The 27690-nt window shown below is 43.1% G+C and overlaps 3 protein-coding genes across 8 annotated transcripts; all 3 read right to left on the minus strand.

Moving 5' to 3' along the window:
- Positions 1 to 1401: 1401 nt before the first annotated feature.
- Positions 1402 to 5878, minus strand: LOC106605715 (uncharacterized). Of its 4 annotated transcripts, none has more exons than XM_014201620.3 (4): positions 5769 to 5878; positions 3376 to 3755; positions 3189 to 3264; positions 1402 to 2945 (listed from the first exon to the last, which is right to left on the minus strand). In XM_014201620.3, the coding sequence occupies exons 2-4, from the start codon at positions 3721 to 3723 to the stop codon at positions 1561 to 1563; spliced, it is 1809 nt and encodes a 602-aa protein (XP_014057095.2). In that variant the 5' UTR covers positions 3724 to 3755; positions 5769 to 5878; the 3' UTR covers positions 1402 to 1560. The 4 variants fall into 4 exon arrangements, with proteins under 4 accessions (XP_014057095.2, XP_082831608.1, XP_014057093.2 ...); XM_082975482.1 differs by lacking the exon at positions 5769 to 5878 and adding an exon at positions 5264 to 5442; XM_014201618.3 differs by lacking the exon at positions 5769 to 5878 and adding an exon at positions 4993 to 5180.
- A 10250-nt stretch (positions 5879 to 16128) lies between these two features.
- Positions 16129 to 27387, minus strand: LOC106595974 (uncharacterized). 3 transcript variants are annotated; one of them, XM_045718699.2, is made up of 5 exons: positions 26491 to 27387; positions 26296 to 26383; positions 18056 to 18435; positions 17869 to 17944; positions 16129 to 17652 (listed from the first exon to the last, which is right to left on the minus strand). In XM_045718699.2, the coding sequence occupies exons 3-5, from the start codon at positions 18401 to 18403 to the stop codon at positions 16268 to 16270; spliced, it is 1809 nt and encodes a 602-aa protein (XP_045574655.1). In that variant the 5' UTR covers positions 18404 to 18435; positions 26296 to 26383; positions 26491 to 27387; the 3' UTR covers positions 16129 to 16267. The 3 variants fall into 3 exon arrangements, with proteins under 3 accessions (XP_045574655.1, XP_045574657.1, XP_014042786.1); XM_045718701.2 differs by lacking the exon at positions 26296 to 26383 and having other exon boundaries at positions 27286 to 27379; XM_014187311.3 differs by lacking the exons at positions 26296 to 26383; positions 26491 to 27387 and adding an exon at positions 20172 to 20267.
- Positions 20349 to 27332, minus strand: LOC123743047 (zinc finger Y-chromosomal protein 1-like). The gene is made up of 2 exons (XM_045717744.2): positions 27286 to 27332; positions 20349 to 25196 (listed from the first exon to the last, which is right to left on the minus strand). Exons 1-2 carry the CDS (start codon positions 27330 to 27332, stop codon positions 24452 to 24454), a joined length of 792 nt encoding a protein of 263 aa, XP_045573700.1. The 3' UTR covers positions 20349 to 24451.
- Positions 27388 to 27690: the final 303 nt, after the last annotated feature.

The following is a 27690-nucleotide window of genomic DNA, read 5'->3' on the forward strand; positions in this document are numbered from 1 at the left end:
CAAAACAGTATTTTCAGAACAGTATTTTCTCAAATCAAAAGGTTTAACATACTGCAGATTGGAGCATTTGATAACAAAATACATTTTTACGTCATCATTGGGAGGTTAGCTACGTTGCATACCTTTCTGGGTCAGAAATGGACTCTCTTCGCCTGGGTAACGTTAGCTAACAATATTAGGTAGATGGTAGATAATGTAAGCTACCTTACTCCTTTTGACGACTAGTTATCTCTCACCAAATACCGATTGCAAAGATATTAACCATGAGAGGAACAAGTGTCTGTTTCTCGTTCAAATACTCACGAATAGAAAATAAAGTTAAGCTACACCGGAAGAATTATGCGTTTCCTTACAGAGGAAGCGAGAGGCTTTACTCTCGTTAAAATCTGTCCGCAAGATAAATGTTTTGTGGTATGGAGGTCTATGAGAGTGTCGAATTAGGTGAGGGTTTTTTTAAATAGAAATTTCGTAATGTTTAGGTTGTTACAAATGTACGGATATCAGTGGATGCACGTGCCCAACAGGCAGTCTGACTCTCATTGGCTAGAATGGTCCCGCCTGTGATCCATAATTGAGGGAGGACATGTATTCCCATTGTTAGAGCGGTCACTTGACTATTTTGTCAACATAATAGACAAGCGTTTCCTTTCCTGCGGTTAATATTTCACGGTACCTGACCAATCAAGCAATGACCCCTGGATTATGTGCAATTTAGAGGCTGTTGATTGGTGTGGATTCTTAAATAAATATTAAATTCTCGCCAAAGGTATCAGTTTTGTATCAGCAATTTTTGTAGCTATGCCAGTTCTGACTCCGAGTGGCGCACTGCATCTCAGCGCAAGAGGCATCACTATACAGCCTGGCTCGAATCCAGGCTGTATCACATCCGGCTGTGATTGGGAGTCCCATAGGGCGGAGAACAATTGGCCCAGCGTCATCCGGGTTTGGCCGGAGTAAGCCGTCATTGTAAATAAGAAATTGTTCTTAACTGACTTGCCTAGTTAAATAAAGGTTACAATCAAGAACGAATTGTTGTCTTTGTATTAGCAAGAAGATAGTTATTGTATGGCTAAAGAACCTGTTGTAAAGAGGATAGAGTATACCCTTTTATTTACTGTCCTGATTCTCAATAGGAAGACAGGTTGACACCCACACTAACAATGTTGCCCCAGGTCTGGGATTTCAGAGACAAATAGCCTAAATTGTTGAATCAATCCTCTTCAATAGCTTGCATATTGTAATATGAAATGTACAACATGCTGTAATATCAAAACCAGCCAGTGCAGGCCAATGATGGTTTACCAATAGAATACTGGGAGATTGAAATGTGATATGGCTCTCTTATTTCCTCTCAAAGAAAAAACATACACAAAATACATCAAAACCAGACAACAGGCGTGCCATCTTTCACAGACTATAGAGGCCTTTATTGACATTACCATTTATTGGCATTACCACAACAGAGTAGGGCACAAAACCATCTTCTGTACATCACTGTTCCCTTATTAAATAACTACAACAAGAGTAAAAGAGTTGACTGTATATAAATAATCGAATCATTCAGCAACATCTAGGCAGGTGACCAGAGAGGTGGTGGGTGCGAGCAAAAGTACGATGGCAGCGGGGGCAGGAGTACGGTCTCTCCCCAGTGTGGGTCCTCATGTGAGTTTTAAGGTGGCCGACCATGCGGAAGCTTTTGTCACACTCCTGGCAGTGATATGGCCGTGAGCCATTGTGGATCCTCATATGTTTGCCCAGATCCCCTGAAGAGGTATAGCAGCCGTGGCAGACAGAGCATTCATAAGGCTTCTCTCCAGTGTGGGTGCGTATGTGTTTTGTGAGATCTCCAGACTGAGTGAAGCTTTTGCCGCACTCAGTACAGGTGTATGGTTTCTCACCTGTGTGAGTGCGCTGGTGGTTCTTCAGGTGTGCGTGTCGGAAAAATGTCTTGTCACACACTGTGCAATGGAAAGGCCTCTCCCCAGTGTGTGTGCGTTGGTGGGTTTTCAACGCAGCAATGTTTATGAACTTCAGCCCACAAACCCCACAATGGTAGTTCCTTTCATTGCTGTGGATCTTCAGATGCAACTTCAGATAACCTTTATCCGCAAAGTCTTTACCACACACAGTACATTTGAAAGGTCTCTCCCCTGAGTGTGTGCGCAGGTGAAGCTTCAAAGAATCACTGTATGCAAACCGCCTGTCACATTTGGGGCAGGATAAAGGCTTCTCGCCAGAGTGAACGGTCATGTGAACTCGGAGGTGCCACATTCGGGCAAAATCCTTTCCGCAGTCCTGACATTTGAATGGCTTGACCCCCGAGTGTATCATCATGTGTTTGCAATGACTGCTGGCTTCTGAGAAGCTCTTGCCACACTCCTTGCAGACGTAAGGCTTCTCGCCGGTGTGTGTGCGCATGTGAATGCGCAGATTCTGAGGACTAGAGCAGCTTTTGCCACACTCTGAGCATGGCATGCCAATGTTCAGACAGACAGGGACATTCTCAGGCTTAGTGTCCTCAGGCTTGTGACACTGGTGAGGCCCCAGTCCCCAGCAATTCTTGAAGCTCTTTCCACAGTCAGCGCAACTGAGGTATCCATCTGTGAAAGCGACAGACATTTTGTGCCAAACCTTGCAGTGAGTATGCAGTCTGGCTATGTACTGGAAGCTGCGGGCACAATAGGGGCAGGGGTGGAGTTTTCTCAGAGAGGGAGAGGGGTGGGCCTGACGGGTGTGGACGTGTAGTTGTCGTGGGGTATGGAACATGCAGCTACAGTGGGGACAGCTGTGTGTGGGGGCATACACGGTTTTACTCGTTGAGACTTGGCCTTTGAACAAAGCCAGGTACTGCTTCTGGTGTTTGGTCTTCATGTGGTTCTCCAGGAAGTAACAGTCAGTGAAAGAGATGGTGCAGTGTGGACAAGGAAAGAACTGAGGAGAAGAGACTGAGGGAGAGGGAGGGACAGAGCAGTGGAAAGAAGGTAGAAAGAGGGAGAAGAGAAAGATGGGACAGAACATAGTTGTGTTTTCCTACATTTCCTCATTCAACAAAACACTTGAGTAAATATCTCTGCTAAATATTCATTTCAAAGTTTGCTAAATTAATGTTCAAGTGATGTTCAAGTAATCCCATCATCCATTTCAAATGCAGTGTTGTGGGTGGACTGGATATATGAACTTTGCCTTACCTCCATCGGGCTCTTCTGGGTTTTCCTCCTTCACCAAACACACTTTAGTGTCTCGCAGAAGAGTCTTAACCACCACCTTATGGATTAGAAAGATGAAGAAACCACAATATGCATGAACCAAAAGCCTAAATACTATTGTCTAGTTACTAACTGTCACATGTTGGGAAAGACCACTAACTCTTCTTACATTAGACAATCTTGTTAGCATCACCATAGGACTCCTTGATATCTGGCTACACCCGGTCATTGGATTGGATGTATCATGATGTTTGATGTGCTTCTTCTGGAAGGAAGGAATAGAACGGTTTTGTTCTTCTCCCATTCCCTGCTGTTCAAAGTCTGTTGGTTCCTCTTTGATTTGGATGGAGCTGTTACAAACCCCTTTAGTAATGTAGGGTGATTGGCTAATGTCTGGTTCTTCTCTATTGTAGTCAACATCATCTGACTGTGTTCCACACTCTGTTTTGATTAGGTCTCGATGGTGTTTAGTCCTCTTGGTTTTGTTGTGTTGCTTTTTCCCAGGTTTGCTCTTCATCTTGTTGACTGGAGTGCTTCTTCATTTGAACTCTGTGGGGAAAAGAGCAGGGTTTATTGAGCATCACCCTTAGAGAGCTATACCAAGCAGTGATCATATTAATAAACCATGCAACACTAAGTCACAGGAAGGTCAAAAAGATCATCAAGGACAACAACCACCCAAGCCACTGCATGTTCACCCCGCTATCATCCAGAATGCAAGGTCAGTACAGGTGCATCAAAGCTGGGGCCGAGACTGAAAAACAGCTTCTATCTCAAGGCCATCAGACTGTTAAACAGCCATCACTAGCACAGAGAGGCTGCCATATACAGACTTTAAATCATTGGTCACTTTAATAAATGGAACACTAGTCACTTTAATAATGCTACTTTAACAATGTTTCCATATCTTGCGTTACTCATCTCATGTGTATATACTGTATTCTATACCATCTATTGCATCTTAGCCTATGCCGCTCTGACATTGCTCATCCATATATTTATACATTCTTATTCCATTAATTTACTTAAATGTGTGTGTATTAGGTTTTTGTTGTGGAATTGTTAAGATATTTATTACTTGTTAGATATTGCTGCACTGTCAGAACGAGAAGAACAAGCATTTCGCTACACTCGTAATAACATTTGCTAACCATGTGTATGTGACCAATAAAATTTGATTTGAACAATCAGCGGGTAATTTTTAAAACTACAAGTCTGTATGAACAATCAATGTAAATGTATACGTTTCTAACAGTCAACCTACCAGTAATAATAGGCCTATAGACGGGTTGGTTGTTTTGCTACAAAACCGACGCCTGCACAACTAAGGCAAAACAGACGAGGTTGTCTTAAATTGCTGACAACATGTAAACTATATTTCGTTTTCAATACGTAAATACATTTTCACAATGAGAACCTGTCTCTCAAATACATCGTTACATTTCTTGGTGAGCTAGCTAGCGAATTTGAGCCATATTAGCATAGATGACGTGGCAACAGTAAAAACACCTCAAAACACGACATGGTATCAAGAACAAGATAAAACGATATGAAACGAGCCATTAACGATTCCCCACACTGCAGCTTCTTGTCATTGTTGTTAGCTATTTGGCTATACAGAATCACAACAGATGGAGTTATGCCACATTGAAGCATGCGCATCCTTTCGTGACGTTGTCAGCTAACCCTCAATATGACATTAGCTTTCATGTTGCTACCAACCCCCTCCCTCAGACATAGCATAGCTCGTTATAGGATTATATTACAGGCAGCAAACTCTACTTACTGTTGCAGCCAACTAGCTACTGCTTTTGAGCTGCTAGTAGCCTAGTGTTTGTAAATGAGAACAACACAGCGAAGGCCAATTACGTTGTATCTTGTAAATGCTCAACGACAGAATGGCACACAGCTTCGCTTTCCTTTGTTGACGCCATAAAAGGCTGCACTTCCTGGTCTATGTCCGCAACGTTCCACCACATGAAGAACAAGGTCGTCACTAGTTACCACAGCCACAAAGTCATACACCCCGCATTTTTTGTTGTTTTTAAATATCATACCTCATTTAGCAGACACTCCTATACAGTAGTGAATGCATACATTTTTGTACTGTTCCCCCGTGGGAATCGAATGCACAACTCTGACGTTACAAGCACCATACTCTACCAACTGAGCCACGGAACCTATTCTACAATTTCCCCCAAAAAATGAGGGTTTAAACCTTAACCACAGTGCTAACCTTATGTCTAAACCAATTTTGACTTTGTGGCTTTGGTAACTAGTGGAAACCATAGAACAAGGAACCAGATGTTTCATCGGATGTGTACATCTGAAGCATCCGTTTGGAATTTCCACTTCACACCAAATTTGGTGTGAAGAAGCCCAGCGGTGTAGCCTGACCACTGAGATATAATAAGAATGAGCCTGATGACTTGCACAAAATTCTTCCGCTGCGCTGTCGTTCGCTATCTACTTTAGTCTAAGACTCCCATAATTGAAGTCGTTTGTGGTGAAGAGGGGCACGAGTATCAAAGTCAACAACATATTTTCAAACCACCGCTTTACCCAGGGAGAAAGACTGCCCCCTCTCATTGAAGCATAGACAGCATTAATTGATAGCGTTGACGTCATCCACCTATTCCTATGGAAAACTCCCGATGGCGAATTTGAAATGCGCGGCGCCATATTGGCACAGACAGAATAATCAGCAAGATATTTCAACAGGATGCATAAGTGTGAAGCATCCGGTTAGCGTTTCCACTCACTACCAAAAATGGTGATGAGAGAACACTAGAATCTGTTACAAACAGTGTGGACTAAGCTTTGTAGATTCTATCCTTTGCCAAAGTTCTGTGTCATGGAAGTGCATGAGAGGCTAGTTAATGATCATATCACCTCTACCTTACCTGTCACCCTAGACCCACTTCAATGTGCTTACCACCCCAATAGATCCACAGAGGATGCAATTGCCATCACACTGCCATATCCCATCTGGACAAGAAGAATAACTATGTCAGAATGCTGTTCATTGTCTATAGCTCAGCCTTCAACAGCATAGTACTGTCAAAGCTCATCATTAAGCTCGGGGCCCTGGGTCTGAACCCCGCCCTTTGCAACTGGGTTCAGGACTTCAAGATAGGCTGCCCCCAGGTGGTGAAGGAAGGAAACAACACTTTCATTTCTCTGATCCTCAACACAGGGACCCCACAAGGGTGAATGCTCAGCCCCCTCCTGTACTCGCTGTTCACTCATGACTGCGTGGCTACACACACCTACAACTCAATCATCAAGTTTGCATACGACACAACAGTAGTATGCCTGATTGCCAACAGTGATGAGACAGCCGACAGGGAGGAGGTGAGGGCCCCGGCGGAGTGGTGCCAGGAAAATAACCATTCCCTCATTGTCAACAAAACGAAGAAGCTGATCGTGTACTTCAGGAAACAGCAGAGGGAGCACACTCCAATCCACATCGACGGGACAGCAGTGGAGAAGGTGGAAAGCTCCAAGTTCCCCCGGCGTACACATCACTAACAATCTGAAATGGTCCACCCACACAGACAGTGTGATGAAGAAGGGGCAACAGCGCCTCTTCAAACTCAGGAGGCTGAAGAAATTCAGCTTGGCCCCTAAGACCAATAGAAACTTTTACAGATGCACAATTGAGAGCATCCTGTCGGGCTGTATCACCGCCTGTACGGCAACTGCACCACCCTAAACCGCAGAGCTCTCCAGAGGGTGGTACGGTCTGCCCAACACATCACCGGGGCACACTGCCTGCCCTCCATGACACCTACAGCACCCGATAACACAGGAAGGGCAAAAATATCAAAGGACATCAACCACCCGAGCCACAGCCTGTTCACCCCACTATCATCCAGAGGGCGAGGTCAGTACAGGCGCATCAAAGCTGGGAGCAAAAGATTGAAAAACAGCTTCTATCTCAAGACTTTTATTTTAAGGGATGGATCAGCTTTAATATTGCAGATAGATTGTTGCTTCCATCAATGTAATTGTCTGCACCATATCTTTTGAGGGTAAATATATATATCCATATACAGTTGAAGTCGGAAGTTTACATATACCTTAGCCAAATACATTTAAACTCAGTTTTTCACAATTCCTGACATTTAATCCTAGTAAAAATTCCCTGTCTTAGGTCAGTTAGGATCACCACTTTATTTTAAGAATGTAAAATGTCAGAATAATAGTAGAGATAATGATTATTTCAGCTTTTATTTCTTTCATCACATTCCCAGGGGGTCAGAAGTTTACATACACTCAATTAGTATTTGGCAGCATTGCCTTTAAATTGTTTAACTTGGGTCAAACGTTTTGGGTAGCCTTCCACAAGCTTCCCACAATAAGTTGAGTGAATTTTGGCCCATTCCTCTTGACAGAGCTGGTGTAACTGAGTCAGGTTTTTAGGCCTCCTTGCTGACACACGCTTTTTCAGTTCTGCCCACAAATTTTCTATGCGATTGAGGTCAGGGCTTTGTGATGGCCACTCCAATACCTTGACTTTGTTGTCCTTAAGCCATTTTGCCACAACTTTGGAAGTATGCTTGGGAAGACCCATTTGCGACCAAGATTTAACTTCCTGACTGATGTCTTGAGATTTTGCTTCAATATATCCACATAATTTTCCTTCCTCATGATGCCATCTATTTTGTGAAGTGCACCAGTCCCTCCTGCAGCAAAGCACCCCCACAACATGATGCTGCCACCCCCGTGTTTCACGGTTGGGATGGTGTTCTTCGCCTTGCAAGCTTCCCCCTTTTCCTCCAAACATAACGATGGTCATTATGGCCAAACAGTTCTATTTTTATTTCATCAGACCAGAGGACATTTCTCCAAAAAGTACGATCTTTGTCCCCATGTGCAGTTGCAAACCGTAGTCTGGCTTTTTTTAATGCCGGTTTTGGAGCAGTGGCTTCTTCCTTGCTGAGCGGCCTTTCAGGTTATGTCGATATAGGACTCGTTTTACTGTGGATATAGATACTTTTGTACCTGTTTTCTCCAGCATCTTCACAAGGTCCTTTGCTGTTGTTCGGCGATTGATTTGCACTTTTCACACCAAAGTACGTTCATCTCTAGGAGACAGAATGTGTCTCCTTCCTGAGCAGTATGACGGCTGCGTGGTCCCATGGTGTTTATACTTGCGTACTATTGTTTGTACAGATGAACGTGGTACCTTCAGGTGTTTGGAAATTGCTCCCAAGGATGACCCAGTCTTGTGGAGGTATACAATTTTTCTCTGAGGTCTTGGCTGATTTCTTTTGATTTTCCCATGATGACAAACAAAGAAGCACTGAGTTTGAAGGTTGGCCTTGAAATACATCTACAGGTACACTTCCAATTGACTCAAATTATGTCAATTAGCCTATCAGAAGCTTCTAAAGCCATGACATAATTTTCTGGAATTTTCCAAGCTGGTTAAAGGCACAGTCAACTTAGTGTATGTAAACTTCTGACCCACTGGAATTGTGAAACAGTGAATTATAAGTGAAATAATCTGTCTGTAAACAATTGTTGGAAAAATTACTTGTGTCATGCACAAAGTAGATGTCCTAACCGACTTGCCAAAACTATAGGTTGTTAACAAGAAATTTGTGGAGTGGTTGAAAAATGAGTTTTAATGACTCCAACCTAAGTGTATGTAAACTCTGACTTCAACTCTATTTGATGTCGGAAACAGTCAGTTATAAATTCTTCTGTCTTAGTTATAAACATCATCTAGTAGGCTTTGATTACATTTCCAATATCCTCGCCCATGTGGAAATTCTGTAAGTGTAGTATATATGCCAATTATGTGATGATCCGACTGCATTCTGTCCCCATCAACACTTTTTAAACTTTTGGTGCCAGAGAGAATGACATAAGAAAGTAATCTAGACAACTAGCTTGATTAAGCCTCCGCCATGTATAACTGACTAGGTCAGGGTATTTAAGTCTCCGTATATACACTAATTCCAACATATCCATGACATTCATCATTTCCTTAAGTGCCTGAGGGTGATAGTTTTTAGTGTGATTATCTTTACGGTCCATATAGGTATTTAAAACCTTATTAAAATCCCCCACCATAACAATAGAGTCTAGTGTTGCTTGTAGAGTTGATAAATTCTTATATATATTTTCAAAGAAGCTTGGATCATCATTATTTGTACCGTATAGGTTAATAAGTAATATCTGTTTATTGTCCAATAACATATTCAAAATAATCCATCTGCCTTGATGATCTGTTTGGACAATTTGCACATTTGGATCAAAATTACTGTTAATTAATATCATCAACCCTTTTGAATTTCTTTGCCCATGGGAGAAATATATTTCACCCCCCCCAGTCCTTTTTCCACAAAACTTCATCTAAAATTGTTGAATGAGTTTCCTGTAAACAATAGATACTATATTCTTTCTCTTTTAGCCAGGTAAATTCTGATAATCTTTTCTTATTATCTGCTAAGCCATTGCAATTATAACTGGCTGTACTTATTTCACCACTTATCATAATAAGACACACGTTTAAATTCTATTAATCCAAATATATGTTTGCAAATGTAACATGATGATTGAGTGTCTATATAGCTGTACCATGATATTTGCATTGCTACTAAGTAAACCTCCAATTGGTCCCCCCTATTCCACCCGCTAAAATCCCTCCTCATCCTGAGTTGGGTTGTCATCCCAATGCCCGGCAGACCATCCCCGACCCCCCGGATCCCATAGCCCCGGAGAAACCGGGACCCATCCTTCGAAAAGAGCACACAGTGCCACCCACAGAACAGAAGCAGATAAACCGCCAAATGCATTTACATCGCCCTCACCTCGATTTATATCATATATAATTAACTGTTAATGTTTGTAGTAATGTAGGCAATTTATGCAAAGGATTTTTACCTCTCACCAGTCTCGCCATTACCAAAATTACGTTATGGCAAGCAATTATTATATTAGCAAACAATTATTGTGAATTTTCCTATATTGTCCCTAACATCTTTTACTCCCTCACAACAGTTGTGGGATACACACACACACACATACACATACACACTCAACCCCTTTCCCCCACAACAACCATAGACTCAGATTCTCAACAATTGCACCATCCCAGAGCCCAACTCAAGAAAGGTCTTGATTTATGAATGCATATACAGTTGCAGCTGTATGAGAAGGCCTGCAAAACAGTCCAAAAGAATGGGCAGAAATGGGGAGATTTGATGAACCATTGTCATGTCCTAGATGATGGAGGTTAGATATACCTCCTTCCCCTGAAACACCCACAACATGGTCCCCCAAAGTGACCATATTCCCAAGCATCTCTATGCAGACTGTTAAATAGCCATCACTAGCCGGCTACCACCCGACCACTCAACCCTGCACCTTAGAGGCTGCTGCCCTAAATACATAGACATGAAATCACTGGCCACTTTAATAATGGAACACTTGTCACCTTAATAATGTTTACATACTGCTTTACTCATCTCATATGTATATACTGTATTCTATTCTACTGTATTTTAGTTAATGCCACTCCGACATTGCTCGTGCTAATATTTATATATTTCTTAATTCCATTCTTTTACTTTTAGATTTGTGCATTGTTATGAATTGTTAGATATTAATTCACTGTTGGAGCTCGGAACACAAGCATTTCGCTACACCCGCAATAACATCTGTTCAATATACTCTACCGTTCAAAAGTTTGGGGTCGCTTAGAAATGTCCTTGTTTTTGAAAGAAAAACACATTTTTTGTCCATTAAAATAACATTAAATTAATCCAAAATACAGTGTAGACATTGTTAATGTTGTAAATGACTATTGTAGCTGGAAACAGCTGATTTTTAATGGAATATCTACATAGGTGTACAGAGGCCTATTATCAGCATCCATCACTCCTGTGTTCCAATGGCATGTTGTGTTAGGAAATCCAAGTTGATCATTTTAAAAGGTTAATTGATCATTAGAAAACCCTTTTGCAATTATGTCAGCACAGCTGTAAACTGTTGTCCTGATTAAAGAAGCAATACAACTGGCCTTCTTTAGACTAGACTAGTTGAGTATCTGGAGCATCAGCATTTGTGGGTTCGATTACAGACTCAAAATGTCCAGAAACAAATAACTTTCCACTGAAACTCGTCAGTCTATTCTTGCTCTGAGAAATGAAGGCTATTCCATGCAAGAAATTGCCAAGAAACTGAAGATCTCGTACAACGCTGTGTGCTACTCCCTTTACAGAACAGCGCAAACTGGCTCTAACCAGAATAGAAAGAGGAGTGGGAGGCCCGGTTCTACACTCTCATTTAAACTCCTTACTTGTTCGTTGAAACAATGAACAAACACCACCTGCTGGAGAGAGACTGAGTTTCTGCGAGTTGGGCCTTCCTCTTCCTTTTTGTTAAATCAGTGGTCTCACGCCGAGGCAGCTCGGTTCCAAATCGAATGCAATCTACTTTCAGCAGGTGCAGAACACGACTACATGCTTGCCTGGGCAAGATTAATCGAACCCCCTCATTGAAAACGACATAAATTAACTATTTTGAGTTAGTTATTAATGGGTGCGTTCGACATTGCAGCCGACTTTAAAGGCAAGTCAAGACTGACTGATCTACAAATCACATTGCATCATTAACCCTTAATTAACTGGCACACCAATATATATATATATATATATAATTTTTTTTATTTATTTTAGTCTAATGCACTGATGGCACATTGTGTCAGCTTCTTCAACTACAAGACCTACAACCCACAGCCTTGTTGCCCTAGGTCTGGGATTTCAGAGACATGGGGATGTTCTCATTTGGCCAAAAGACTGTCCTCTCCTCGAATCCTCTGTCTTCCGTGACCCGGAAACCGATAAGTGGTCGAGTGTCAATATGTTAGTAGGCGAACTGAGGAGTGTCCTCGCATCCTCATGTCAAGGAAGCACAAGATTATCCTACCTGAGTCCTTTGCGGAAGGGTTTGGAGAGCCGCTACACCCCAATTTGAATCAGAGAAAAGTAGGCACATATTTAAAATCGACATGCTACTTATCCTTTTATTTATAAAACTGACTTTTTACTACTTAAAACATTTAATTTGCACGTGAAGGAGTCTTCATACATGTGCATTTGTTCCCACATTTCCTCTCCTCCTCTCTTTGATTTTTATTTATTTATTTCACCTTTATTTAACCAGGTAGGCAAGTGGAGAACAAGTTCTCATTTACAGTTGCGACCTGGCCAAGATAAAGCAAAGCAGTTTGACACATACAACAACACAGAGTTACACATGGAGTAAAACAAACATACAGTCAATAATACAGTAGAAAAATAAGTCTATATACAATGTGAGCAAATGAGGTGAGATAAGGGTGGTAAAGGCAAAAAAGGCCATGGTGGCAAAGTAAATACAATACAGCAAGTAAAACACTGGAATGGTAGATTTGTAGTGGAAGAAAGTGCAAAGTAGAAATAGAAATAAATGGGGTGCAAAGGAGCAAAATAAATAAATACAGTAGGGGAAGAGGTAGTTGTTTAGGCTAAATTATAGATGGGCTATGTACAGGTGCAGTGATCTGTGAGCTGCTCTGACAGCTGGTGCTTAAAGCTAGTGAGGGAGATAAGTGTTTCCAGTTCCAGAGATTTTTGTAGTTCGTTCCAGTCATTGGCAGCAGAGAACTGGAAGGAGAGACGGCCAAAGGAGGAATTGGCTTTGGGGGTGACCAGAGAGATATACCTGCTGGAGCGCGTGCTACAGGTGGGTGCTGCTATGGTGACCAGTGAGCTGAGATAAGGGAGGACTTTACCTAACAGGGTCTTGTAGATGACCTGGAGCCAGTGGGTTTGGCGAGTATGAATCGAGGGCCAGCCAATGAGTGCGTACAGGTCGCAGTGGTGGGTAGTATATGGGGCTTTGGTGACAAAACAGATGGCACTGTGATAAACTGGATGCAGTCTATTGAGTAGGGTATTGGAGGCTATTTTGTAAATGACATCGCTGAAGTCGAGGATCGGTAGGATTGTCAGTTTTACGAGGGTATGAATGGCAGCATGAGTGAAGGATGCTTTGTTGTGAAATAGGAAGCCAATTCTAGATTTAACTTTGGATTGGAGATGTTTGATGTGAGTCTGGAAGGAGAGTTTACAGTCTAACCAGACACCTAGGTATTTGTAGTTATCCACATATTCTAAGTCAGAGCCGTCCAGAGTAGTGATGCTGGACGGGTGGGCAGGTGCGGGCAGTGATCGGTTGAAGAGCATGCATTTAGTTTTACTTGTATTTAAGAGCAGTTGGAGGCCACGGAAGGAGAGTTGTATGGCATTGAAGCTAGTCTGGAGGGTTGTTAACACAGTGTCCAAAGAAGGGCCAGAAGTATACAGAATGGTATCGTCTGCGTAGAGGTGGATCAGAGAATCACCAGCAGCAAGAGCGACATCATTGATGTATACAGAGAAAAGAGTTGGCCCAAGAATTGAACCCTGTGGCACCCCCATAGAGACTACCAGAGGCCCGGACAACAGGCCATCCGATTTGACACATTGAACTCTATCAGAGAAGTAGTTGGTAAACCAGGCGAGGCAATCATTTGAGAAACCAAGGCTATTGAGTCTGCCGATGAGGATGTGGTGATTGACAGAGTCGAAAGCCTTGGCCAGGTCAATGAATACGGCAGCACAGTTTTGTTTCTTATCGATGGTGGTTACGATATCGTTTAGGACCTTGAGCGTGGCTGAGGTGCACCCATGACCAGCTCTGAAACAAGATTGCATAGCGGAGAAGGTGTGGTGGGATTCGAAATGGTCGGTAATCTGTTTGTTGACTTGGCTTTCGAATACCTTATAAAGGCAGGGTAGGATAGATATAGGTCTGTAGCAGTTTGGGTCAAGAGTGTCCCCCCCCTTTGAAGAGGGGGATGACCGCAGCTGCTTTCCAATCTTTGGAGATCTCAGACGACACGAAAGAGAGGTTGAAAAGCCTAGTAATAGGGGTTGCAACAATTTCGGCAGATCATTTTAGAAAGAAAGGGTTCAGATTGTCTAGCCTGGCTGATTTGTAGGGGTCCAGATTTTGCAGCTCTTTCAGAACATCAGCTGACTGGATTTGGGAGAAGGAGAAATGGGGAAGGCTTGGGCGAGTAGCTGTGGGGGGTGCAGTGCTGTTGACCGCGGTAGGGGTAGCCAGGTGGAAAGCATGGCCAGCCGTAGAAAAATGCTTATTGAAATTCTCAATTATAGTGGATTTATCGGTGGTGACAGAATTTCCTATCCTCAGTGCAGTGGGCAGCTTTGAGGAGGTGTTCTTATTCTCCATGGACTTTACAGTGTCCCAGAACTTTCTTGAGTTTGTGTTGCAGGAAGCAAATTTCTGCTTGAAAAAGCTAGCCTTCGCTTTTCTAACTGCCTGTGTATATTGGTTTCTAACTTCCCTGAAAAGTTGCATATCACGGGGGCTGTTCGATGCTAATGCAGAACGCCACAGGATGTTTTTTGTGTTGGTTAAGGGCAGTCAGGTCTGGAGAGAACCAAGGGCTATATCTGTTCCTGGTTCTAAATTTCTTGAATGGGGCATGCTTATTTAAGACGGTGAGGAAGGCATTTAAAAAAAATAACCAGGCATCCTCTACTGACGGGATGAGGTCAATATCCTTCCAGGATACCCGGGCCAGGTCGATTAGAAAGGCTTGCTCGCTGAAGTGTTTCAGGGAGCGTTTGACAGTGATGAGTGGAGGTCGTTTGACCGCTGACCCATTACGGATGCAGGCAATGAGGCAGTGATCGCTGAGATCTTGGTTGAAAACAGCAGAGGTGTATTTAGAGGGCAAGTTGGTTAGGATGATATCTATGAGGGTGCCCGTGTTTACGGCTTTGGGGTGGTACCTGGTAGGTTCATTGATAATTTGTGTGAGATTGAGGGCATCAAGCTTAGATTGTAGGATGGCTGGGGTGTTAAGCATGTCCCAGTTTAGGTCACCTAGCAGCACAAGCTCTGAAGATAGATGGGGGGCAATCAGTTCACATATGGTGTCCAGAGCACAGCTGGGGGCAGAGGGTGGTGTATAACAGGCGGCAACGGTGAGAGACTTGTTTTTAGAGAGGTGGATTTTTAAAAGTAGAAGTTCAAATTGTTTGGGTACTGACCTGGATAGTAGGACAGAACTCTGCAGGCTCTCTCTGCAGTAGATTGCAACACCGCCCCCTTTATCTTGTCTGAAAATGTTGTAGTTAGGGATGATTTCAGAGTTTTTGGTGGTCTTCCTAAGCCAGGATTCAGACACGGCTAGGACATCCGGGTTGGCAGAGTGTGCTAAAGCAGTGATTACCTTTGACCTTTTTCAAAAAGAGGCGAGGAGATGGAAGAGTTAGCTAAGCTAATTGAGAATGTCCCTAGGTCCACAATGTGACTATCAAAATGTGGGAATGATAGTGTAGCCTGAAAGCCAATTTATGCTTGATCTGCAAATGTGGTCAGAGGCGTTGTATGGAAGGTGTGACACAATTGCGAAGCCTCCGGAGGCATGCAGAGGCTAAATCAAGCTCCATACCACATCGCTGTGCGCCTCTCACATTTTGTAACAATGCAGAGGGCACTGTATAGTTCAGCATTGACATGATTGGTTGACGGTAAGTGGGGGCGGGAGGTCCTGTATAAACATTGTTCTGGCTACTGCGGCGGCTGCATCTCAGTAAATGCTATACGGCCACAGCAGATGGCAGATTTACCATGCAGAGCCTTTAAGAGCTTGAATCAATCCTCTTCAACAGCTTGCATATCGTAATATGCAGAGTCAGACATGCTGCAATATCAAAACCAGCCAGTGCAGGCCAATTAATACTGGGAGACTGAAATGTATGTGATATGACTCTCTTATTGGCTACGCACGCCTCAAACTCAATCAACAAGTTTGTATACACAAAAAACACAACAGGCGTGCCATCTCTCACAGACTATAGAGGCCTTTATTGGCATTACCACAACAGAGTCGGGTACAAAACCATCTTCTGTACATCACTGTTCCCTTATTAAATCACTACAACAAGAGTAAAAGAGTTTATTTATATACATTCTAATTTCATCATTCAGCGACATCTAGGCAGGTGACCAGAGAGGTGGTGGGTGCGAGCAAAGGTGCGATGGCAGCGGGGGCAGGAGTATGGTCTCTCCCCAGTGTGGGTCCTCATGTGAATTTTAAGGTGGTTGGCCAAGCGGAATCTCTTGTCACACTCCTGGCAGGGATATGGCCGTGAGTTATTGTGGATCCTCATGTGTCTGGTCAGATCAGCAGAACAGATAAACCGTCGGTGGCATTCAGAACATTCAAATGGCCTCTCCCCAGTGTGGATGCGCTTGTGTTTGGTCAGATCTCCAGACTGAGTGAAGCTTTTACCGCACTCAGTACAGGTGTATGGTTTCTCACCTGTGTGAGTGCGCTGGTGGTTCTTCAGGTGTTCATGTCGGAAAAATGTCTTGTCACACACTGTGCAATGGAAAGGCCTCTCCCCAGTGTGTGTGCGCTGGTGGGTTTTCAATGCTGCACTGTTTATGAACTTCAGCCCACAAACCCCACAATGGTAGTTCCTTTCATTGTTGTGGATCTTCAGATGCAACTTCAGATAATTTCTGTAGGCAAAGTCTTTACCACACACAGTACATTTAAAAGGTCTCTCCCCTGAGTGTGTGCGCAGGTGAAGCTTCAGACAGTCCTTGTATGCAAACCGCTTGTCACATTTGGAGCAAGAGAAAGACTTCTCGCCAGAGTGAATAGTCATGTGAACTCGGAGGCGCCCCATCCGGGCAAAATCCTTTCCACAATCCTGACATTTGAATGGCTTGACCCCCGAGTGTATCATCATATGTTTGCGGTAACTGCTGTCTTCTGAGAAGCTCTTGCCACACTCCTTGCAGACGTAAGGCTTCTCGCCGGTGTGTGTGCGCATGTGAATGCGCAGATTCCGAGGACTAGAGCAGCTTTTGCCACACTCTGAGCATGGCATGCCAATGTTCATACAGACAGGGCCATCCTCAAGCTTAGTGTCCTCAGGCTTGTGACACTGGTGAGGCCCCAGTCCCCAGCAATTCTTGAAGCTCTTTCCACAGTCAGCGCAACTGAGGTATCCATCTGTGAAAGTGACAGACATTTTGTGCCAAACCTTGCAGTGAGTATGCAGTCTGGCTATGTACTGGAAGCTGCGGGCACAATAGGGGCAGGGGTGGAGTTTTCTCAGAGAGGGAGAGGGGTGGGCCTGACGGGTGTGGACGTGTAGTTGCCGTGGGGTATGGAACATGCAGCTACAGTGGGGACAGCTGTGTGTGGGGGCATACACGGTTTTACTCTTTGAGACTTGGCTTTTCAACATGGCCAGGTACTGCTTCGGGTGTTTGGTCTTGATGTGGTTCTCCAGGAAGTAACAGTCAGTGAAGGAGATGGTGCAGTGTGGACAAGGAAAGAACTGAGAAGTAGAGACTGAGGGAGAGGAAGGATGGTAGAAAGAGTGAGAAGAGAATAATGTGAGGAGAGAGGAAACAGAACACAAACGTGATTTCTTACATTTCCTCATTCAACAATAAAATACTCATTTCAAAGTTTGCTAAATGAATGTTCAAGTGATGTTCAAGTAATCCCATCATCCATTTCAAATGCAGTGTTGTGGGTGGACTGGATATATGAACTTTGCCTTACCTCCATCGGGCTCTTCTGGGTTTTCCTCCTTCACCAAACACACTTTAGTGTCTCGCAGAAGAGTCTTAACCACCACCTTATGGATTAGAAAGATGAAGAAACCACAATATGCATGAACCAAAAGTCTAAATACTATTGTCTAGTTACTAACTGTCACATGTTGGGAAAGACCACTAACTCTTCTTACATTAGACAATCTTGTTAGCATCACCATAGGACTCCTTGATATCTGGCTACACCCGGTCATTGGATTGGATGTATTTTGATGTTCGATGTGGTTCTTCTGGAAGGAAGGAATAGAACGGTTTTGTTCTTCTCCCATTCCCTGCCGTTCAAAGTCTTTTGGTTCCTCTTTGATTAGGATAGAGTTGTTACAAACTCCTTTAGTAATGTAGGGTGATTGGTTAATGTCTGGTTCTTCTCTACTGCAGTCAAAATCATCGGACTGTCTTCCACACTCTGTTTTGATGGGGTTTCGATGGTGTTTAGACATCTTGGTTTTGTTGTGTTGCTTTTTCCCAGGTTTGCTCTTCATCTTGTTGACTGGAGTGCTTCTTCATTTGAATTCTGTCGAGAAAAGACCAGGTTAAATTGAGCATCACACTTAGAGAGCTATACCAGGCAGGGATCATACTAATATCGAACCAGGGTCTGTAGTGACGCCTCTAGCACTAAGATGCAGTGCCTTAGACTGCTGCGCCACTCAGGATCCCTAAACTAACTAGCTAATGTCTTGAGCTGCTAGGATTAGTATTTTATTAGGATGCCCATTAGCAACTGCCAAAGCAGTAGCTACTCTTACTGGGGTCCCAACAAAACATGACATATTACGTAACATTAATAGATAGGTAAAGCACAAGGACAGAGCAACATACATTTTAAATTAGAATACACACGTTTATACATTTACGCCTTGGCTCTCCATGCATAATATAGTCATTATAACGGAAATACTGCAGCCATTAATTTCCCATACATTGCCATCCTTTGCTCTACTGTTAAAATCGCTTGGTCTAAAAGCCGATTTATGTGGTCAGAGGCTCCATATGGATGGTGTGAAGCAATTTCGGAGCCTCTGGGGGCATGCAGAGGCCAAATTGAGCTCCATACCACACCGCCGTGCGCCTCCCAAATGTTGACAATGCGGAGGGCTCCATTTAGCTCCTCCGCATTGACATGATTGGGTGACGGTAGATGGGGATGGGAGGTCCTGTATAAACAAACTCATTCCTTGACAATTTGCTTTACAACAGATCTGCGCTGCTTGACAATGCGCAATAAGTATAAATGCCCTGACTTCTGCAGAGGCGTATCGCCGTAAATGCTGCACGGCCAATGCAAACATCAGATTGACCACGTAGCGCCTTTAAACAGGTCAGGATATCCTAATCTCGCAGCATCCGCGAACACTGATGTAATAATCTCACAGCAGAAATTGTTTCGTAAACACAAGATAGAATCTCAGAACATCTGGGGTGTAGTCATTAGTCCAACCACTATTGGACAAATTCAGATAGGTCCCTCCCCGTTACGTTCATTTTGCTTCCGTTAAAAAAACGTTTTGCAACAGAATAAGCTAATGAATAGCCCCTGGAACTATCATGTCCTTGGTTCTTCCGTTTGACGTAAATCCTATGTAATCGTGTGATTCATAGATGCTACTGAATGCAAGTGCAACCAGATAGGGAGAGGCAATGCAAGAGGGTGTACTCTGCCCAAAATCTGTCCACGTTAAGCAGATCATTAATTATGTATGGCATTTTTGTATGGGGTCGGGGCAATGAGAGTGTCGAATTTAGTCAAGATAAACAGGAAATGCTATTTTAATACGTGCGGTTTATTTGATATAATATAAGTTTGGTAATGCTTAGGTTATTACGAGTGTACTGATATAAGTGTGATGCACTGACATCCCGGCAACTTCGAGAAAAATCACTTTATACTAGAGCTGTCCCTGTTGAAATTCAAGACGGTCTACATGCGGTGGACGTTAACACCCCTCATAGAATATTCAAAAAACGAGATGTATCCACCTATCTAAAGAAAGCAATAGGGGGACCTCGCCGTTATGCTCTGTGGACAACGAATCCCCATTGTTAGGGCGGAGACACACGCATCTCGTCATTATATCCAGCATCTTTGGTGCAACACACGAAAACGAAAATGCAATAATCACATGGAGTTTCACAGAAGTCGTTAACTTGTAGTCTCGTCTTTGTTGATAAGAACAATACAGCAAAGGCTAACATATTTTATATCTCGTAAATGCTCAATGATAGAAGGGCAAACACAGCCTCGCCTACCTTTGTCGACGCCATAAAAACGCTGCACTTCCTAGTTTATGTTCTTAAAGTGCCTACTAAACGTGGCCTTGACCAATCAGGTAATGGATCCTCGATATGCAGCGATTTAGAGGCGGTTTATTGATGTGGATTCTTAAAGCAATATTCCTCAAAATAAGTGATACTGGAAATGTGTGGTATGTTTATGATAATAAAAAAAATAGTTATTTTATTGCAATAATAACAGGCTTCTTCTGTCAAAATGTGGGAATGATACTGTACAGCATTGGTTCCCAACCGTTTTTAGTTACTGTACCAACAACAAAATTTTGCTTTGCCTGGAGTACCCTTTAAGTATCCCATCATGTGCATTTTACCAGTAGGCCTATAGTCTCATAAGTCTATACGTTTTCTCAAGTACCCCCAGGGGTCCTAGGCTAGTAGTCCTGGTTGGGAACCAATGCTGTACAGGACAAAGTGATAAACACCACTGAAGGCCAATGATGGTTCTTATCCTGGGACTAGTACAAATCAGTTAATGACAGGATGGGTGGATCTCTGTTCAAGTGGTAACCCTGTTAACCCATGCACAGTGTAGATCAGAGGAGGCTGGTGGGAGGAGCTATTGGAGGACAGAATCATTGTAATGGCTGGAATGGAATAAATGGAACAGTATGAAACACAAAAATATGGAAACGACGTTTGACTCGATTCCAGTCCTGACATTACAACGAGCCCATCCTCCTATAGCTCCTCCCACAAGCCTCCACTGGCACAGATATCGCATGACAGCAAAGTCTTGCATTTCGCATTATCTGTGGTGCTGCTCGTGGCAACATTTTTTCACTGAGTCTACCTTTAAGCACATAACACAACATACAGTATCTCACAAGTGAGTACACCCCTCACATTTTTGTAAATATTTGAGTATATCTTTTTATGTGACAACACTGAATAAATGACACTTTGCTACAATGTAAAGTAGTGAGTGTACAGCTTGTATAACAGTGTAAATTTGCTGTCCCCTCAAAATAACTCAACACACAGCCATTAATGTCTAAACCGCTAGCAACAAAAGTGAGTACACCCCTAAGTGAAAACGGCCAAATTGGGCCCAATTAGCCATTTTCCCTCCCTGGTGTCATGTGACTTGTTAGTGTCACAAGGTCTCAGGTGTGAATGGGGAGCAGGTGTGTTAAATTGTATCATCGCTCTCATACTGACTGGTCACTGGAAGTTCAACATGGCACCTCATGGCAAAGAACTGAGGATCTGAAAAAAAAGAATTGTTGCTCTACATAAAGATGGCCTGGGCTATAAGAAGATTGCCAAGACCCTGAAACTGAGCTGCAGCACGGTGGCCAAGACCATACAGCGGTTTAACAGGACAGGTTCCACTCAGAACAGGCCTCACCACGGTCGACCAAAGAAGTTGAGTGCACGTGCTCAGCGTCATATCCAGAGGTTGTCTTTTGGAAATAGACGTATGAGTGCTGCCAGCATTGCTGCAGAGGTTGAAGGGGTGGGGGGGGTCAGCCTGTCAGTGCTCAGACCATACGCCGCACACTGCATCAAATTGGTCTGCATGGCTGTCGTCCCAGAAGGAAGCCTCTTCTAAAGATAATGCACAAAAAAGCCCGCAAACAGTTTGCTGAAGACAAGCAGACTAAGGACATGGATTACTGGAACCATGTCCTGATGAGACCAAGATAAACTTATTTGGTTCAGATCGTGTCAAGCGTGTGTGGCGGCAACCAGGTGAAGAGTACAAAGACAAGTGTGTCTTGCCTACAGTCAAGCATGGTGGTGGGAGTGTCATGGTCTGGGGCTGCATGAGTGCTGCCGGCACTGGGGAGCTACAGTTCATTGAGGGAACCATGAATGCCAACATGTACTGGGACATACTGAAGCAGAGCATGATTCCCTACCTTCGGAGACTGGGCCGCAGGGCAGTATTCCAACATGATAACGACCCCAAACACACCTCCAAGACGACCACTGCCTTGCTAAAGAAGCTGAGGGTAAAGGTGATGGACTGGCCAAGCATGTCTCCAGACCTAAACCCTATTGAGCATCTGTGGGGCATCCTCAAACGGAAGGTGGAGGAGTGCAAGGTCTCTAACATCCACCAGCTCCGTGATGTCGTCATGGAGGAGTGGAAGAGGACTCCAGTGGCAACCTGTGAAGCTCTGAACTCCATGCCCAAGAGGGTTAAGGCAGTGCTGGAAAATGATGGTGGCTACACAAAATATTGACACTTTGGGCCCAATTTTGATATTTTCACTTAGGGGTGTACTCACTTTTGTTGCCGGTGGTTTAGACATTAATGGCTGTGTGTTGTTATTGAGGGGACAGCAAATTTACAGTTATACAAGCTGTACACTCACTACTTTACATTGTAGCAAAGTGTCATTTCTTCAGTGTTGTCACATGAAAAGATATACTCATATTTACAAAAATGAGAGACTGTACATGCCATCTTTCACAGACCGTCACCTTTGTCAGTCATCAGCAGGAGTCGGCATACAAATCTTGTCATTTAAAAAGCGATGAAATTAAGAAAAAAAAGAAATACAAAAAAACAGTTCATTAAACAATGTAACTATAACCTAATGATGTTCCATTATAACGTTATAGTTTCACTGTGGTGGAGTCATCTCCAAGTCATACCTATGAATACAATGAGTTATTATATAAGGTGTTATATAAAAAAGGCAAATCATTATAATTTCCGACATTAGGCAGGTGTTTCAAGATGTTTGGTTTGAAGCTGGAAAAGCAAGGGGGGCAGGGGTACGATCTCTCCCCCGTGTGAGTCTTCATGTGGCGTCTAAAGCGTTTCCGTTCATAGAAGCTTTTCCCTCATTCTTGGCAGAAGTATGGCTTCATAGGTTTGGTATTGCTACATTTCAACCAGTGCAGGCCAATGATGGCTTATGGGATGAAACAAATCATGTTTTCCAACTGTTCAAGTGGTCTTTATGTAATTAACGTTCTAATTATTCCTCTAGTTAACAACAAATTCTTATTTACAATGACAGCCAACACCAGCCAAACCGGGACCAATTGTGCGCCGCCCTATGGGACTCCCAATCACGGCCGGTTGTGCTACACCCTGGTTCGAATCCAGGTTGTCTGTAGTGACGCGTCTAGCACTGAGATGCAGTGCCTTAGACTGCTGCGCCACTCGGGAGCCCCATGAATCTAACGTCATGTTTATAACAATGCATGGAGAGTGAGCTTTACATAAATGCTCCTCTTGTTCCAAATCAAGGAATACACTACAAAACAAAAAGGAATAAACATACCATCTTTTCAAAACATTATCACCTACTCATCACTAGGACAATAAGTCAAACAATCTTCTGTACATCACAGTCCCTTTAAAAAAAATATATCAAATACAGGTTAAAACAGCTACAAGATAACAAAAACGTAACTAACAATCTAATGTATGTGAACAAATTGGAATATTGCTAAAGACATTGTGGTATCATAGGTAGATTCTGTGATATGGAGTTACCATACACAGTAGTGGTACAGTTCGCATATGTTGTCAAGCATCGATCACTGAAGGGAACAAATCCCCCCTCCTATTCATTCATAGGTTTAACGCATTTAAGTTAAAGACATCTAGGCAGGTGATTGGAGAGGTTGATAAAAAAAATAAAAATAAAAGTGGGGGCAGGTATACGGTTTCCCCTTGTGGAGTTTCATGTGGACTTTAACGTGACTGTTCATAAAAGCTCTTCCCACACTCTTGGCAGGAGTATGGCTTTACGTCACGGTGAGTGTGGGTCCTCACGTGCAGGGTCAGAGAAGCAGAGCAGATAAAGCGTTTGTGGCATTCAGAACATTCAAATGGCCTCTCCCCAGTGTGGAGGCGCTTGTGTTTAGTCAGATCTCCAGACTGAGTGAAGCTTTTACCGCACTCGGTACAGGTGTATGGTTTCTCACCTGTGTGAGTGAGATGGTGGTTCTTCAGGTGTGAGTCTAAACTCCTTGTCGCACATTGTGCAGTGGTAGGGCCTTTCCCCGGTGTGTGAGCGCATGTGTAACTTCAATAACCCAAGCCTTATGAACTTGCGCCCACAAAGGTAGTTTCTGGTTGCTGTGGATCTTCAGATGCGTCTTCAGATAACCTTTGTCAGCAAAGTCTTTACCACACACAGTACATTTGAAAGGTCTCTCCCCTGAGTGTGTGCGCAGGTGAAGCTTCAGACTACCCTTGTATGCAAACCGCTTGTCACAATGGGAGCAGGAGAACTTTCTCTCACCAGAGTGAACAGTCATGTGATTCCTCAGAAGGTTTGCCTGGGCGAAAGCCTTCCCACAATCCTGGCATTTGAATTCTTTGACCCCCCCTTGTGTATCAGCAGGTGTTTGCCTAAACAGCTGCCGTTCGAGAATCTTTTGCCGCACTCCTTGCATTCGTAAAGCTTCTCTCTGGTGTGCATGCGCACGCGAGTGTTCAGGCTTGTAGGAGTTGTGAGGATCTTGCCACACTCAGAGCAATGGAAGCCGACTTCCAGACATATCACAGGCTTAGTGTCCTTAGGTTTAGTGTCCTCTGGTTCATGACACCGGTGAGGATCCAGTCCCCAGCAATTCTCAAAGCTCTTCCCACAGTCCGCGCAACTGAGGTGTCCATCGATGAGAACAACGGCCATTTTGTGCAAATTCTTGCAGTGCTTCAGCAGGCTGCCCAGGTACTTGAATCTGCGGGAACACTGTGGGCAGGTGTGGAATTTCTCCTGAACCCTGTGGGGACGGCCAGTTCTCCGGGGAGGGGCAGGTTTCTGGGGACGGTCAGAGGGGTGGGCCTGGCGGGTGTGGATGTCTAGCTGTCGTGGTGTATGGAACATGCAGCTACAGTGGGGACAGCTGTGTGTGGGGCCGTACACTCTTTTACTCTTTGAGACTTGGCTTTTCAACATGGCCAGGTACTGCTTCTGGTGTTTGGTCTTGATGTGGTTCTCCAGGAAGTAACAGTCAGTGAAGGAGATGGTGCAGTGTGGACAAGGAAAGAACTGAGACAAGACAAGACTGAGGAAGGACAGAGATGGGCGGGTGGAAGGAAGGTAAAGAAGAAAGAAGGGTATGATAGGAGGGGAGAAAGGGAACAGACAATGGGAAATGTCATTTTTCTCATAAAAGAATCCTTGCTGTCATTTAGTTCACCTTCAGTAATTCATCACCCGTTTAATCCTGTGAGACCCAAGGATTTTTGCAACACTTAAAGTTCCTCTAGTTCAGAGTTTCTTCACTTCTTTTTTTCTACATAGTCACTGCATCTTAGAGATGACAGTATACAACAAATGCTTCTAAGAGATACATCTGGGTGGTGCCGAGTGATTCACCGAAATGTAAAAAAGAAAAATAACCAACAACTAAATGACCGACGTCGGTTCAATTATTCTAATTCAATTCTTTAAAAAAAATGTATGAGCTCAATGCACAGTTTCTCTAGAGATTAATCCGATCAAGCCCGAACTGTGCAATTAGTATGGAGTTGTAGTTTCCAAATAGTCTACATAGTTTTGCAGAGAAAACATGGTAATTAACGACAATGACCATAATCCATTGCATGCCTACTTGTCCGGTCCGTTTCTTTTACGCCTGCTACATAAGAGAGAAGAATGCACGATCGAGAAGGATGGAGAGCAGTTGCTTTGAGAGGCATCTTTACATGATCTAAGTGATTGATAGTTGGTAATCAGCAGTCATAAAAGTATGCCTTATTTCCTTTTAGTACTACTAAAATAGTGATTGGAATGTAATAAATTCCTAATAAAGTGTAATATACAAACATTTAATTAAAGTAATGTGAATAAATTATGGTTAATAAGTGATAAGCCGTAATGGGCATCAAGCGACTTTTATTAATTGGTATTTTCTGTGTTACAGCCTTCAAATCACAAGTGCTTGGCGCATTTAATGTTTAAAAAATGTATCCAAACTGACAAGTTAATTTTGAAAATATTATAATTGATACAGAACCGACCTCAAAAAGAACTAGTCACTCAGCACTATATCTGGGTCACAGGAGATGAACTACGTAGTGTTTGACATGAGTTAAGACTCTTACAGGGTTAAACTGCAGTGTTGGGAGTAGACTGAAGTATGTATGAACACTATGTCCTACCTCCACTGTTGTCTTCATCCCTCCTGGCATCTGTCTCTTCCTTCACCAAACACACTTTAGTGTCTCGCAGAAGAGTCTTAACCACCACCTTATGGATTAGATAGATGAAGAAAACAGTATGCATTAAACAACAATCTAAACACTCTTGTCTAGTTATTAACTGTCACATGTTTGGAAAGACAACTAACTTCTTACCTTAGACAATCTTGTTAGCATCACTAGAGGACTCCATGATATTTCACTACACGGGGGTCGGTTGGTTGGATGTCGTTTGATGTTGCTTGACATGCTTCTTCAGCAAGAAAAGTTTGGAACAGTCACCTATTTCCTTGGTTCATTTTTTATTTGGATGGTTCAAAGTAACCCCATTTGTTTTGGACTGTTTAGTCCTCTTGGTTATGTTTACTTTTTCCAGGTGTGTTCTCCATCTAGTTGACTTGAGTACCTCAGTCTGGTTAACCTTCAGCTTTCTTTGAATTGTGTGGAGAAAAGACCAAGCTGTCTGAACTCATGAGCTAGACCATCACCCATCCAACACAAAAATGTAATAGTAGGCTGCATTATCAAATGATTTCGTCAGAAGTATGAACCCATAAGTCTGCATGAACCAAACTACGAAATGCTGAAGCCTACTAAGAGCCAGAAGCTCGGAACTAGCTAGCTAACTCGTCTACTTATAAACAGACCACCAGCAATAGCGGCGTTCTATTCACAACATTATCATAATGTTGCGGTGCCTATCATGTCATAAAGTGCATTTGATGGTATTTTATGGCACTAGCCTCTTTGCTAATGCTGTAGCAAATGAGCTACTAGTCTGCACCAAATTGAGTACTGCTAGCGCTAGGCAGCTAGTTACCTGGCTAACAAATAATGATCTTTGTTGATGAGAACAGAGCAAGTTAAAACAGAAAACCACCACCTGCAATTCTAGGCTATAAACTGGCGAGCAAGAAAGCTAATGTTAGACAACTTTCAATCCGTTCTCACCCAACAATTACCAAATCCACCAGAAACAGCTTTTGTTCCTCATTCATCTTGACGGAAAAAACAGCATGCTGGATGTCGTACTGGCAGAGATTAAAACCAGAAGACAATTTACTTTAACTGGCCAATCAGGTAATAGCCAAAGATTAAGAGGCTGATGATTGGGTGTGCATTCTTAAAGGAATATTCCAGTGCAATCATGTACATAATACAGCGGTTCTTAAACTTTTTCAGCCTGGGACCCAAACTTAGGAAAATATGCAACTATACGTAAATATCGGTACATTTCATTGCCCTTATGCCTAAAAAAAAATGCAATATAGACAAAAACAAATAACAATGAAATACCCATAAATATATTTTGTTTATTTTTCCCCATTAAAAACACTCTTACATACTTGTCTAGGT

This window comes from Salmo salar, chromosome 05, assembly GCF_965601325.2.
Source record: "Salmo salar chromosome 05, fSalSal1, whole genome shotgun sequence".
NCBI classification, from domain to species: domain Eukaryota; kingdom Metazoa; phylum Chordata; class Actinopteri; order Salmoniformes; family Salmonidae; genus Salmo; species Salmo salar.

Bases quoted from the DNA above. Each gene is read 5' to 3' on its own strand.
- LOC106605715 (XM_014201620.3), bottom strand. From the start codon at position 3,723: ATGAAGAGCAAACCTGGGAAAAAGCAACACAACAAAACCAAGAGGACT. The intron at 3,265-3,375 runs GTAAGAAGAGTT...CTAATCCATAAG, and splicing joins TGCTAACAAGATTGTCTAAT to GTGGTGGTTAAGACTCTTCT. The intron at 2,946-3,188 runs GTAAGGCAAAGT...CCTCTCCCTCAG, and splicing joins CCCAGAAGAGCCCGATGGAG to TCTCTTCTCCTCAGTTCTTT.
- LOC106595974 (XM_045718699.2), bottom strand. From the start codon at position 18,403: ATGAAGAGCAAACCTGGGAAAAAGCAACACAACAAAACCAAGATGTCT. The intron at 17,945-18,055 runs GTAAGAAGAGTT...CTAATCCATAAG, and splicing joins TGCTAACAAGATTGTCTAAT to GTGGTGGTTAAGACTCTTCT. The intron at 17,653-17,868 runs GTAAGGCAAAGT...CCTCTCCCTCAG, and splicing joins CCCAGAAGAGCCCGATGGAG to TCTCTACTTCTCAGTTCTTT.
- LOC123743047 (XM_045717744.2), bottom strand. From the start codon at position 27,332: ATGAATGAGGAACAAAAGCTGTTTCTGGTGGATTTGGTAATTGTTGG. The intron at 25,197-27,285 runs GTGAGAACGGAT...GTCCTTCCTCAG, and splicing joins GTGGATTTGGTAATTGTTGG to TCTTGTCTTGTCTCAGTTCT.